General features: G+C 41.0%; 1 protein-coding gene across 1 annotated transcript in view; it reads right to left on the minus strand.

Moving 5' to 3' along the window:
* ITGBL1 (integrin subunit beta like 1) overlaps positions 1 to 12,658 on the minus strand; it is a 147,671-nt gene extending 135,013 nt beyond the window's left edge. Inside the window, exons 1-2 of the mRNA XM_035318578.1 lie at positions 12,431 to 12,658; positions 11,003 to 11,214 (exon numbers count right to left, since the gene is read on the minus strand). Coding sequence (XP_035174469.1) covers positions 11,003 to 11,214; positions 12,431 to 12,522 — 304 coding nt within the window. The 5' untranslated portion in view covers positions 12,523 to 12,658. The remainder of the gene's footprint in view (positions 1 to 11,002; positions 11,215 to 12,430) is intronic.
* Positions 12,659 to 14,865: the final 2,207 nt, after the last annotated feature.

Below are 14,865 nucleotides of genomic sequence, written 5' to 3' on the forward strand. Positions count from 1 at the left end.
ATATAATTTTTGTCATGGTATGCATTATCCTACAGCATGGCAACAATTCACTTTCCCTTACTGTTCTGTACATTTTGCCAATTATCCACAAAGTCCGTGGTTAACTAAGAATGCATCTGGCTAAAAAAAAAAATCACATAAAAAAAAAAAAGAAAAAAAAAATGCTTCTGTTTAATGCTCCCAGTAATTCGTTCCTATCAAATTACAAAAGTTGGATAAAAATATTTTCAATGGCTCCCAACTCGTTACAGAAGTCAATCCACCACCTATCTCATAAATTACTTTGCATTAATTTCTGCCTCTCTGTTAAAATAATGTTTACACTTTAAACAAACAATCTTGTCCCCAGGATTGTTCTTGCTTAAAGACTTGGTAGCTGTCATTTAAAAGCGTGGTCACACAAACTGGAAACTGACATCTGTGTTTTGTAAAGTACTATAAATACTGCAAAAGATGAAAGTTCATAGGCTTAACAGATTAAAAACAATGGTTATGCATCCCTTTCAATAAATTATTACAATTTAGAAACATAATAGCATGACTAAAACTATCATTACACTACCGCGGATCCTCCTTGCTAAAGCAGAGCACCAGGCCAGAGAACCAGCTTCACAGCAGCATCAAAGAAAATCAGCCTCAAAGAGACCTCTGGAAGAGATCATCTGGTCCACTTCTGTGCCTGGAGGCACAAACAAGTGTGTGCTTATCGCTCCTGACAGATATTTGTGCAGCCTGCTCTTGAACCACCCCTCTTGACAGGGATCCCACAGTCTCCCTCAGACAAGCTTTTTTACTATGGGCAGGAAATGCCCTCTCTGGGGAATTAGAAAAAAAAAATAATGAATAGATAATTCAGAGTAACTAGACTAAATTCTAAAATTTCAGTGTGCTAAGCCACCAGGTCCAGGCAGGAAAAAGGGGGAAAGCTGGGAGAAATGATGACACAGTGGTGTACACATGATTTAAACATATTTTAAGAATTCGGAGGTTTAGCATCATTTTCTATCGGGAGTTTCTACAACTGAACAGCACTCACATGAATAAAGCATGAGCTAACATAGAGTATTTAATTTCATACAACTGTGGTTAACTTCTACAAGTCTGTGAATACCCAAGGCAGTTCAGCTCCCCTTTGAGGCACATCTCCTGTAGGAAAGCACAGTCCAGGGACACAAGCATGATAGTAGAGGTCATTGAGCTGAGAAGGAGCCACAAGGAATTGTAAAGAGAGCCAAAGTGGCTCAAATGTCCACCCAGGTCTTCACAGAAACTGTTCTTTGATGAGCCAGAAGAATAGATTAGGAAACCTAATTAAGAGCACTGCCAAGGAATTGGGCCAGATAGAGACCACCCAAAACACATAAAAGACTCTGAGAGCTGGGAGTGGTGGCAGGAAAAAAACAATTTGGCAGTCAGAGATAGGCAAAATGTTCAGACTGGGGCTGGCAATCACTGTTTGTACATAAGGTGGAGGAAAATCCAAGACATCACCCAAAATCCTGAAAGTCAGAGGACTATATATAGTCCATCTGAAGGGCCAGAGGAACTACACGCTTGTTTTGAAAGAGATTGGTAAATAAAGAGCCACGTTGAGTAAATTTATTTTTAAAACTTCTATCAGTACATTTATTAGGGACCCATGAAACAAAATTAAAACTCTGCCTACTGTATTATTTAGATATAGCTTCCAAGATACAATCCCACAAGAACTTAATTCAAAAAATTCCCATGTGATATACCTCTTTGAAACCACATATGGAGAAATTGCGCTATCTTCTCTGGATATTACATGTAAATAAAAACTCTTCTAACCTTCATGTAAGGGTAGCAGATACATATTTAAGCAATTAGCAGTTGAAATTAAAATGGAATTTGCTTATTTGCAAAACAAAACCCTACAGAACTCGTATCCAAAAGCATTAAGATGGGGAGGAGAAAGGGGATTGACATTTAGCCTGCTCATCTAATTACAAAATCTTAATCTTATTGTGACTTTCCAAATCAGCAGACCATTTAATAAAACTTGGGATAGTTCTGTCAGTGTAACTGATTCCTTAATTAATACAGCAGAGTCTAACTCTGAAAGAATTATGTTTTCATTTATCAGAATGCTTTCATACAAAAGTCTCATTTCTGCTAAGTCCAAGTCTGGAGAAAAAATATTTCAGTAAACGTCCTGTCAAACTACTGCTGAGTAACACGTAACTCCTTAAAGCAGTACAATACACAGAAGAATTAAAAAAAAAAAAAAAAAAAAAAAAAGTAAAAATGTTGCTGAGATTAAAAACATTCTTAACTTTGGAGATTTCATTATTATTATTATTTTACTATTACCATTTGCAAGTAAATGACATGCTCTGTATGGTACTGCTGTGATATTTGTCTGCTGTTAACTGGAGATCCTGGTCAAACAAAGGAAGGAAATGTTTAGAGACCAATTCTCTGTTGGCATAACTGTATTGATTTCATTAGACATGTCAGAAGAAAACATAGGCTTCTGTTTATATAGAAAAAAAAAGGCTATATTTGCTTTTATTAAATCATATTTTAAAACAAATAGTAGAGAGGAGTGACAAGATCCACTCCTAAATCTAACAAAGTATATGTCTTAGGTTTGGTAATATTGCCAATCCCATCTCCAATCATTTTTTTTGTGTGTGTGTTTGTGCATCACATACACAAAGCTAGTAGGAAATTAAGCATTATAAATCTTGAAAAGAGCTTGCACACTTATTTTTTTCCTGTGAAACACAAATTTATGCCACAGTTAAGTCTCCTTGTTCAACAGAGGCCACAAACAAAGGAAAGCAGTTTAAAACCAATGCCAATGATATACTCCAACATTTCCCTTCTATGCTTCAATTCATTAAGCAGTCCTGGTGAAGAAAGGCAGTGGGAAATTCACCAGTCCCTCTATGTAACATGATGCACTAAAGTCCAAACTGGGCCTGGGAGAGAGAAAAAGATTTAGGGGAAAGGGAAGAAATGTTCACTGTGTTGTGAGCTAATGAAGGAACAAGTTTCTCAGAGTTCCTCATTCAGGGTAGTTCTCAGATGGGTTTTCATTAACAGGTGCAGGAAATACAGAGCTTAAATAGTTCTCCAGGGCATGCCAGGCTTATGAAGTTAAGTAAGAGCTGGTCCAGCTAAGACTAATACATATATATATATATATATATATATATATATAATATTAATATATATTTCAGAAAGGACAACTGTAAAAATGAAACATGGATGCTCTGCTTTAAATAAAAATAATTTCCACAAATGCAAACTGTATGTGGACCCACATAAATGGAGAGCAGCTGTATTCAGTTGCAATTGCTCCTATATTCTCAATTCCCATCTAGAGAAACTACCCTTTCTGGAGCTGATGGGCAATTTTCTTGCAGTATAGTTGTCACCTGGATCTGTTCCTAAGCTCGAACTGGGAGTTGTGCTTCATTACACTTGCTGTGTTTGTGATGAGGATTATCTGTAGGTGAAACAGAAATGAGAACAAAACAAAATTCTTTCGAAAGACAGTCACTAGAAGTACCAGCCTTACAGCAGTACTCCATTGAAGTGCTTCAGGACCACTTTATGATTTTAAATATATTTATTACTGGTTATCTGCTTTTCACAGAATTTACAGGACTACAAAAGCAACAGACAAAAAGCTAAGTGCATTTGCAATACTGACTTCTATGACTCTGTAACAGACGGTCTCAAACTTATCAGTGAAAGTCAGACCGCAGTTGTGCAACTCATTCATTGCTGCTATTCTTTCCAGTTTAAAAACTACTGGAATAACTTTGCCCCCAGGAACACAATGCTGTGACCAGGTGCTCCAGATACAACATCTGCTGCCACATGTGGCTGCCAAGGCAATAGTGCTTGGCTGCAACATTTTCCACCTCATAAAGTTATTACTCAGTTCACTGTGTTCCAGACCAATATCAGAGCTTGCATTCCCGGTCACTTTCCCCATAAAAAAGCCCCAGGTATGTCTCTGAAGATTCTGGCTGCCACTCTTCAAGCCATCTATGAGAAAATACCTTGGATTATATCACCACTGCGTCTCCGTTGGACAGACAGAAGGATGAAGCAGATCTTAGGATCTTTAGGAACTGCTTTTTCATTAAAGGGGACAGGTGTGACTGCAATTAACTCTTCTGAAGCTTTATTCTTCATCCTATGAGAATCTTATCATATAACTAACTGCTTGAGTTGGTGTTTCAGCCCACTCCCTATGTACCACTTCCTGAACCTCTGGCTGCATATAAGGAACCCCTCCCTTACTAGGAAAGGAAGTTTTGAAACAGCCTTTTAAAATACTGTTTAAAGAACATTATTTTCAGTATGTACTCACTCTTGGAACAGAGGAGTGAAGGAAAGCACACCTCTGGGTCTTTCAATGTATCTCTCAATCTAGTATTATTACTATGAGCAGAAATTGCAAATAGTTTGGGCCAAAAAAAAAAAAAAAATCCCCTCGAAAAGATCTTTCAGTAGAAAAATCTTCCTAAAGTAAAAGCCAAAAAAACTCAAACCCCAGGTCCTTCACTTTTGCCCTGTTCTTTGCAGCCCTTCCAGCTCTGAAGGGAATTTGACTGCAGCAATACAGCTGTGATGTACCACACGGGTCTCCCTCCACCATATACTTGAGTTAAAACAGTGATAAGTTCTGGTACTGCATATATACTTTGGGCTCTTTTGTGGCACGGAAGCCAAGTGCCAGTCGTTTTTTGGCCTAAATTGCTTATTCTTGGGACCCAGATAGCAAAGTGTTCCTTCCACCCTAAAAAAGCTTATGGAAAGTTTTAAAATCAGCAATCTGCTCCGTGACAGGACAAACTGCCAGGGAACACCTACACTAAAAAGTCTACAGTCCAGTAACAGAGGCAATGGAGGGTTTGAAGCCCCTTGCCATACCAGCTATCAACAATAAAACTTCAAACAAACAGAGAAAATCTTACCAATCCAGCCAGTTCATCTGACAAAGGTTGTCACAAGAACAACTCCTGAAACCCATCCCAGTCTGAAGCAGGTAAGATCACTAATGCACTCTTCTGTCACATTAACTGCACCATTTATTATTTATCATCCATCTTTCCTAGGTTAGTGAAAATGAAACACAAGAGTTCATAAAAGGACTCAGTCTGTGAAAGCAGTTTTGCCATAAAGAGCATGCTTTCCAATTGAAATAAAAAAGGACTGAAGTTCTTTATCAGCCCATGAATAGCATAAAAATTCAAAGCCACTTCAGGACACTTATTTACATTGTCAAAACTTGCACAAAGGCTTGCTTTTTCTCTGCAACAGACAGGCTTGCCAACCTAGCCTGAAGAAGGGTGAAAGGTGCAGGAGGTGCTGCTCTCATCCCCACTTTGCTGTTGGCGATAGCCTGAGGGGCTGCATTCCAGTCCTGTTAGAGGCTGTGAAAAGCCTCTCCTTCCTCCTACCCATTGTACTCACTTTTATTTTTTAAATAAGCACACATTTTCCGTGAGTAATATCTGCATATAAGTGCTTTAGTTTGAAAGGCACTGAAGGTGCTCGAAATGATGGCTAGGCATTCAACAACAAAGCATTTAATAAGACACTTTCAGAATGCCTCCCTTCCTGAAATCTCACTCGCAGTGTCACCATCTGAGCTTCCTCCTCATGCCTCACTTGTCACTGCCATTAATGTTCACGCTGCATTTGGAACTACAGCAGTTGTAGGTGGATCCAAGGCTGCTTGACTTTACCTACCTCAGGTACCAACAGGATAACACAGTGTGCTTTGTAAGCCTGCCTGGGACAACACGCACTTAGCACAATGAGCCCACTCTGTGGTTTGTGCTATCACAATTTCACTCCTACTAGAATCTGAAAGGCCTGCTTTGAATTGAATGCATATGCTATTATCACACCTACAAAACCCTGCTCCAGAGAAATGTCACTTGAAGCCAATTTCTGAAATCCAGGCTGTGGCAGATCAGCTCAGAGAAGAACTGTAACCTCTGTTTTCGACAGTAGCCTCCTGTCCTGTTTTTAATTTAGCCATTTTTGGAGGCTGTGTCCCAAGTGATTACATGTGCAACAGCTGAATATTGACAGAGAAAAGGCTTAGACCTGTTTTCAAAACCCAGGACTTCAAATTTCACTCCAAATCAATCAGCAATCAGCACAGGCCACAGACTGCTTTTCTTCCCACTTTAAGCAAGAATGAAAAATCAGCATCTCAGCCCTCACTTCTATAGGAATACAAAGGTAGAGTTGTTTGAAAACTTCCAACTCAACTGAGACAGCTCTGCCTAAAAACACTATTCAGCTTTCCTGCAAAGAGCATCAGCTCAAAATGTTCTTTAAATTCCATTCTCAATTTCCTACTTATCTCCAAGTGATGTATCCAATAAACTTACATAGATGCATAACTACATATTGCGGCAATACCTTAGTTCAGATTCATCCTGTATTTCTACATCTGCTCCTTGTCCATTTAATTTTTCACTTGTGTTCTCTGCATAATTTAGTTTGTATCCTGAAGCCTTACAGAGTGGAAAATAATTGCACAGTTATCTTTCTGTCCTTCACATAACTATGATAGCACTTCTGGCTGTGAAAAGCTACGACTGACACTGCCATTACATTGCTGAACTAGTCTTAAAATAGGTACAGCCTTTACAGCTACTACAGCTTCAGAGAAAGAGTCAGAAAAATCTTCCACTGGCCTGAGCAGAGACAATGAAATTCCCACAGCAACTGCTTAAGGCAGTAAATCATACAGTGCTACTACTATTCAGTAGTTGTGAAAAGTGTTTCAGTTCGGAAGAGAAAAAAATGCTTATCAAATCTTAAGAACTATGGAAAAACAGAGCGACTCAGTTATGAGCGAAGAGGATCCTTTCCTTTATGTTGCACTCTTTCTTTCTGCTGTCACAGAGTCGTGCCTACCCCTTGATCTCACTAGCTATGAGCAGTGAAATAATACTCTCTCGTGTTCCAGCTGGTGATTTCCATGGTCTGTTCTCTAGGAACACCTAGAGTGCTCTCACTCCAGTTGGCCACAGGCGCCTATGCTTAGTTTACTTTTTCTGTCTTCATTAATCACAGGCACATTAGAAAGGATTAACTAAAAAAAAAAAAAAATCCACTAAAATTGATTTTCCTCTGTTCTGAATACCAAAGAAAAATAGGTGTCAAGCAGCTTTTTGATGGGAATTCATGCCACATTCCATTTTCCTTTGCACACAACACAGGCTCTGCTTATGCTAAGAAAGCCTAAGGCAATATGAAACTGTCTGATGTTAAAACTACTATTTGAAAATAAACAGCATGAAATGCACTGTCTGCCCTGAATGAAGCATAAATGCTTTGGGATTATGATTCATTGTCTTGCAGTCTTCCTACTCTTGTCTCCTCCTTGAAAACCAACAGCAGATGACAAAATAAAGATGTCACCAACATTGCAAAGAAAATTACAGCATTGGGACTTTTCTCTCCTCTGCATTCTATGAGCAGGCAGACAAAAAGGCAGACAGAAAATCCACTGAGGAGGACAGAGTACCCAGTGGCTCAAGACTACAGCACTTTGTTTCTCCCTTCTTCTTTCCTAACTCCTTAAAAAATCACCTACTGCTTTATCAGTCTTAGTGGGATTAAAGACAAAAAACTGATCACTATCCCCTCCAAAGCATCTGGAAATATCTTGGAAGGGAAATACAGCAGAAAAGTCTCAAGCAAGGAAGAATAAAAGGACAGAGAGAGACATCTGTATCTGCTTTTCTTCATTACTCATGGCATAATTTCTTTTCCATTGTGATAAGAAAAAGCAACAGATAAACAGATGGACATCTCATCTATCTTCAGGCTTTCCCTCCTTAGAATATGGGTTTCCAACAAGTGGTCCAGAAAGCAGATCTGACCCAGAAAGTGCCTTGAAGATAATGAGCTGCATACTGAGCAACTGAGTATTTTGTTTAGCTTGGGACAGGAGATGGAAATGAACTGATTGGCAGGGAAACACCAAGATAACTGTCCTTGGCACTAGTGACACAGAGAGCTCTGTCTGTCCAACTCATGAATATCACCAGTGATTAGACATCAGTCACTTGAAAAAGCCATCATTCTGTCAGGGTGAAAAGTGGCTCATTTGAAAAAACATTCGTCTCAAATATCGTGGCTCTCTAGAGGAATATTCAATTAGTGTCCAGAAGTTCTGCATGTGGTACCACTCGGCAGCTACTGTTACTGTAATCATCAGGAGAGACTAGCAATAAAATAGCACGTAGATATCAAATTTAAAAATAGAGAAAAGAGAAGCAAAAAAGAAAACAGGAACAGAACTTTAGTAAGATACTTTGGCTATTCATTTAAAAGGAATATAATTTCATCAGAGTCCTTGCCTCTAAAATGCAAAGAAACAAAGGTATGCCATACATAGGAAATCAGCTTGATGGCCTAATATGAAGAAACATCGGAAGATACTGTTTGGTGAATGGTCAGTCACAGTCAACACAATTGTTCTTTCTGCTACTGAATTTGTTTAAGAGTGGTGAAATAAAGTAACAGAAAAGATTTGTCTGGATGCTTGAGCGGCATATTCACACAGTGAATTAATGTAATAGTGGTACCAGTGCAAAGTTTGTTCTCAGAATATGAAAACTATAATGTGAAATTCGCCATACTTGGCATACACACAAGAATTGGTATATTAAAACTGAAATATTGGCAACGTTTCTCTGATGTGCCATACAACAAAACTACAGGATAGTTAAGAAGATAAATGCAGTCATACTGGTTTTTGAGGATCAGTGTCTACTGATGCCAGCCACATGACAAGGCACTACTCCTGAAAATTTGCCTTTGGGGTTTTTCCGGGGGGAATGAGGGGGTGTTAGACATCAATATAAGGACCAGCCTCCTGCCAGTTCCAGTAGATGTGACCATCTTTTCTATTCTCCTCTCCTCCCATATGCACCCATCCTAAAGCTAACTGACTGAAAATGTGTAAGAGGACAGCAAGCACAGCCTGGAAGCAGGATTTCCACTGGCTGGATCCAGACTGCTTCTCAGCCCTGAAGAAGTTACCTGAGACCTGCCCTCCTGCAGTGCTGGTTAACCCTGGACTCCAACAATGTCATTTGGACTTTCAACAGCACTGACAAAAAAAAAAAAAAAAAAAAAAAAAAAAAAAAAAAGCTGAACTAGCAAAAAATTAAGTCCTTAGCAGCCATTTCCCTCCCCATAACTTTGTACTGAATTTTTTACTACTTTCTCTGCAGAGAAGTGAATTTTAATTATTTGACATCTCAGTGGTATCGCTGCTTCAATACTCCAACTAGAAAAGGTGACAACTACAAAAACTGCTTTTTATAAAAACACATTTAATCACTTAACATTCACATCTTTAAACTGATGTGTAAAGTGCTACACAGAAGCTAAATATTGTTTGAAATTTCTTGGTTTTGTTTATCCTGTCAGCACTCCTTTCCATCAAAGCACTGACAAAGTTTCAGCCACTGCTCATGACATTAACAGGAACAGAACAGTTGAGTTTGCAGTACGGCATTAAAATTGGAGGAGCTTTCAGTTTCACTTCATACAAATCCCCCAGCAATAACGCCAAGCATATTGAAATCACAGCACTGATCAGAAAATTCACCTTTGGGACAGCAAAGCACTGACATGAGCAGTGATCCTATGATATTTGTTATGTAACTGGGCTTACATTGCTGACTGGGGAGCCTATAAATCAGTTTCTCCATAAAACTCTGAAGTCATAGGTGCCAAATACAAACATTTTTCTTATAATCCCATTCTTGATCTTCGCATGTTATTATTGGACTTATTCTTAGCTACATTGTTGCTAAAATAAGTTGCTCTTTTTTTCCTACAAAATTTGCCAAACCCACTGCTGGAATGCATTTGTATTATCCTCTTGCTAGCAGAATTCCAGTAACATTCCCATTGACCTAATTGCAGTTTTTGGCTTGAAAAGATGACACGTTTGTGTGAATCTGGTAAATCTGTTTAAGCAGGGACACTAGAAATGAAGTGCCCATGTGGTCCCTTTCATCAAGTTCCAGACTGAATCCTCGGAGGAATGTGATGGCATCTCTTCTCCCTGCTGTTTTCTAAAATCCTATTCTAAGCTGCTTTAAAAAAAAAATAAATATCAAAAATCTGACAGAAATAGACCAGAAACTTAAGTAAAGACAGCTGGAAAGTTGAAAGAGTGATAATGTTTAGATGCAAACCAAGCAACACGTCCCAGCAACTGGCAGGGACTAAAATCTGTCCCAGAAATGTACGTTATTTCATCTGCCATTAAAGAATACAGTGTCAGTGGGGAAATCTCAGAAACCACAACACAATTACATTGTTTTAAGTCTCTATTTGAAAACATTATCTCTACTGGAGAAAAACAGCATTCTATATATACACCCGTAGCGTGATACTGCTACAGCAAGCCTTCAGGTAAAAAATTACAGGACAAAAACGATTGCTCAGCAATAGTTTAAAGCCTTGGTAGATACTGCACACCATTATTAGGTAAGCAGTTCAAATGTGGCAATATTACATGAAAAAACAAACAAACAGTATTACATCCTACATTAGATTCTAAACACTGTCTGCAGGGTGTCCATACCAGAGCTACTCCTACTTTTGCCCTTGCTGCTAAAAAATGAGTAAAGTCCCATTTCATGGCAGAGGAAGTGCCTCTATCTTTTAATCATCTTGGATGTGCCAACAACCCTCAGTTCAGAGTTTCCACACTTTCCTCTGTTATAAAGCTCTCTCAAAAAGATCCTATTTAGTGGTTAAAAAGATCCTAAATTATGGTTGTACTTGATGATCCTGAAGGTCTTTTCCAACTTATATGATACTGAGATTCTGTGATCCTATGGTCCAGGGATACGTTCATAGCTATATCTCTACTGTATCTGCATGCTGTGTTCCCAAAATATTTCTGGTTATGACATATATTCTTAATTTTCTAAAGTTTCAGACACCCCAGCGGCTTCCTTACCTGCACAGATCTTCCCATCGTAGGTCTCGCACACCCAGTCATGGCACTCGCACAGCGGACCGTAGTATTTTCCAGCCTCCGTCACTTGGCAGATGCAGACCCCACAGTCACACCTGCCCCTGCCGCTGCACAGCTGCCCCCCGGGGACGCGGCACCTGAGCTCGGCCTCGGCCCGGGACAGGCGGCACGCAGCAGGACTGCCCACAGCGCTCCTGAGCAGGACAGTAAAGAGGAGAAGCTGCAGTCAAAGCCAGGGGCTGTGGAGGAAACAACCCCACTGACAGGGCTTCACCCTTTCCCCAAAGCACCACTTTTAATGCCACAGCTTTGTTTATGGTTGTAAACTACTACTTGCCTCAAATAACCCATTTTTCTTCCCTTTCATCAGAAATCTCCTTGTTATCTGCAGGAATGCATATGTTGTACTGTAAATGCCATTTTAAACTGCAATAGGCTCATCATTTTCATTGCACCTATCTGGTATATATGCCTATACACATAGAGTTTGATTATCTACCATGAAACATCTTGAATTGAATTATTCCAAAAGCTTTAAAATTTGCATATACATCCAAACATTTAGGTACCATAACTGGAATACAGAATACCAAAAAGCAAGCCTATGGTTGATTCTACTAGAATATATTTGAAAAAGTAATTCTTCTGCAGTCTTCTGTCTGTCAGATATAGAGGATCTATGCTTTCATCTGAACAGAAACAGGAGTAATCACTGACTCCTGTGTAAAAATATAGTTAGTGGCTGTGGTTTTAATAAATTCAGGAGAATCCAGATGTGAGATCAGGATTGTACCATGCAACGGAGATCAGGACTTGCAGGACATACACAAGGAAAATCAGGCATTGCCACATCAGGATCAGGACTGCAGGAAAACAAAACAAAGGACTGGCCAAGGCCAAGTGCCAAAGACGGGTGTTCACAGCGCTAGGGAATGCTGAGGATCCTGGTTAGTACTTCTCAGACACTAGATGTTACACGCTTGGGAGCAAAAGAGCCGCTGGCTGTAAGCACAGACAGGTGTTGGCCCTGGTGGAGGCAAAGAGCAAAAGGAAAACCACCCCGCTGTGCTGCCACACCAAGACACAGGAACACACACGGATTTGTGGTTAGGCTCCTGCTCTACTCAGGCAGAAGGATTTGGCGGTTTGGGTACAAGCAGCCATCACCGTCCAACTTTTCCCCACTTTACTGCATGAAAGATCTCCTTCTTAGGCAGCAAACACCTCATGGCAACAAAAAGCCCTGACACCCGTCCGTGCCCTCCTCAGTCCCGAGCACCTTCCCTAGGTACCACGGGGCAGCAGGCAGGGGCAGAGCTCACAGACCGCCTCCCAGCTCTCTCCACATCCCGACCCCAATTTGTCAGGAGGGTGCTAGGCCCCCCGGGGCCACTTCAGAGCCACGCTTACCTCAGGGACGGAGGGGCGGCAGGACGCAGGCCAGGCAGGGAGGTGACCGCTACCACCAGCAGCACCAGCCCCGGTAGCCCCCGTGTACACATGGTGCCGGGCTGCGTTCCCACTGCCTCCTGCGGACAGATGGATGGACGGACGGACGGACGGACAGAGCCGGCGGGTGTGCAGAGCTGTGAGCTGGGCAAGCCCAGCTCCAGGGCTGCTCCCCCCGTGCTGCAGTGGCGCTGATTAGCTGCCTGGGAGCGGGATTTGGGCAGCGCTCTGGGAGGGAGGCCGGTGCCAAACCCTGAAGTTTACAGTCTAAGCAGGGAAGTAATTAGAAACAGTTGCGCAGCCAGATGGTTTATTTTGATGTTTTAAAAGTGGCCCGTGCACAGATGTGAACGAACTGTCTCAGTCTCAAAGCTCAGGCACCGTAAATATTTGAGGTATGCGTATCCCCGCGTCCTTTGATGGATGGCTGTTTGGGATAAGCGCTGCGAGGCGGTCAGGGAAACGTGCACGGCTGAGGTGCTGTCTGTAGGGACTACAGAGGGGACAGGATGGGCGATCCCCAGAGGCCCAGGGCTGAGTGACAGCAACTCCGTGCTCGGGCCCCAGGGCCACCTGCTGGAAGCCTCACCCTGTGCCATGCTGCACGCTGGCACCTGGCTGGGTGACCCCGAGTAAAACATCCTGAGCATGCTGACACCCAACACCTCGTTAAAACACACGGCACAGTGCTCCATCGCACCAGTGGGTGGTTTTGGAAGTGGCTTAAAACTAAGCTATAAGGAGGGAGGCATACTTCAAATGAGTGAATTTTGGCAGGAATGGCCACACACATTTATTTGGAGAAGTCATGCATAGAGGGATAAAAAAGCCTCTCCTGTGAGGAGAGGCTGACAGAGCAGGGACTGCTCAGCTTGGAGAACAGGAGGCTCAGGGGGGATCTCATCATTGTCTATAAACACCTGAAGGGAGCGGGCAAAGAAGATGGGGCCAGCCTTTTTTCAGTGGTGTCTGTTCACAAGACAAGAAGCAATGGGCACAAACTGGCACCCAGGAGGCTCCCTCTGAGCAGCAGGCAGCGCTTCTGTGCTTTGCGGGTGACGGAGCACTGGCACAGGTTGCACTGAGAGGTTGTGGGGGATCCTCCTTGGAGATCTTCAAAAGCCACCTGGACATAGTCGTAGGCAAACTGTTCTGGGTGGCCCTGCTGGAGCAGGGGTTGGACCAGATGGCCTCCAGAGGTGCCTTCCAACCTCAGCCATCCTGTGGTTATCCTGATGATTGCCTGATACTTCCCTGGGATGGAAAACTCTTAAGGAAACAAACTTCCACCATAAGATGGTATGGTATAGGCATCCTGATCTACACATCCATGTCTGCATTTCTGAAGTAGGCAGTTCACAGAAGTTTTCACTGGTTCCAGAGCCTGAGGGAAAATCTCTCAGTAGATTTCACAAAATGAATAACTTTTGGTTTATTCTCATATTAAATATATGGCATACCACAGATTATACTGTTCTGGAAACATTTTAAGATTTGGTTAAAAATCCTTCTACTTAGATGCTGCCTTTCCCAAAAGTGTAATTAGGCTTGATATAGTGAACTCAAGTGTACAATTCCCAGGATTACTGCTACCAGACAAAGTTCTGCTAGTGCTCTTCCTTTGAACAGTAAGTCTTATACATGCCAAGAGAACTGTTTTTAAGTTTAATTTGGGGCTGTAAAGTCCAATTTTTAGACAAGTACACATTCAATTGAAACATAAATTTTCATTGAAACACAGAAGAAGAGATTGGGAAATAATGTTCTAGCCTAATAGTAAATATATGTTCTTATTTCATGAAGATATAAAACCAAACATGATTCCAATGGACTTTTTAAACATAAGACTTCTGCCTTATTTTAATAAATTATCCTGAAGCTGTGGCGTGTAAAACTTGCTGTCTATTTATAGTGTGGTACTCTCTATATGACACATAATTTTGCCCTGTAACATGAAGAATATTTAGGACGAAAAAAAATCTTACAATCCTGTATATAGCTGCTGCTTATTGTATACTAATTTTGTGAAAATTTTGCTGCCTTTTATCATATATTTCCCATTGCAAATATGCTTCAGAATTTTCTCATGCAATGCTGATGGTAAAAATCTTGTATTAAGACCAATATACTGGCTTCAGTCTCGCAAATTGTTTACCATTGTGCTAAACTCTTGCATCTGACTTTGATGGATCTAGTGAAAAGGTAGGTAAATTGGCAGACTTTTATTTTTGACAATCCTTGAATTTTGAAGCCCATGCTTAATGCAGTACTGTGAGTTCTGTGTGATAGCTTTTCAAATTTATCTGTAATGTTAGAATAAAAAAATCAAAAAGGCAGCACTTTTAAGAACAATGTAGTTGTCAGAAATCATACTGCTTGAAGTCTGGAGTTACAGA

Source organism: Oxyura jamaicensis, chromosome 1 (assembly GCF_011077185.1).
Source record: "Oxyura jamaicensis isolate SHBP4307 breed ruddy duck chromosome 1, BPBGC_Ojam_1.0, whole genome shotgun sequence".
NCBI classification, from domain to species: Eukaryota; Metazoa; Chordata; class Aves; order Anseriformes; family Anatidae; genus Oxyura; species Oxyura jamaicensis.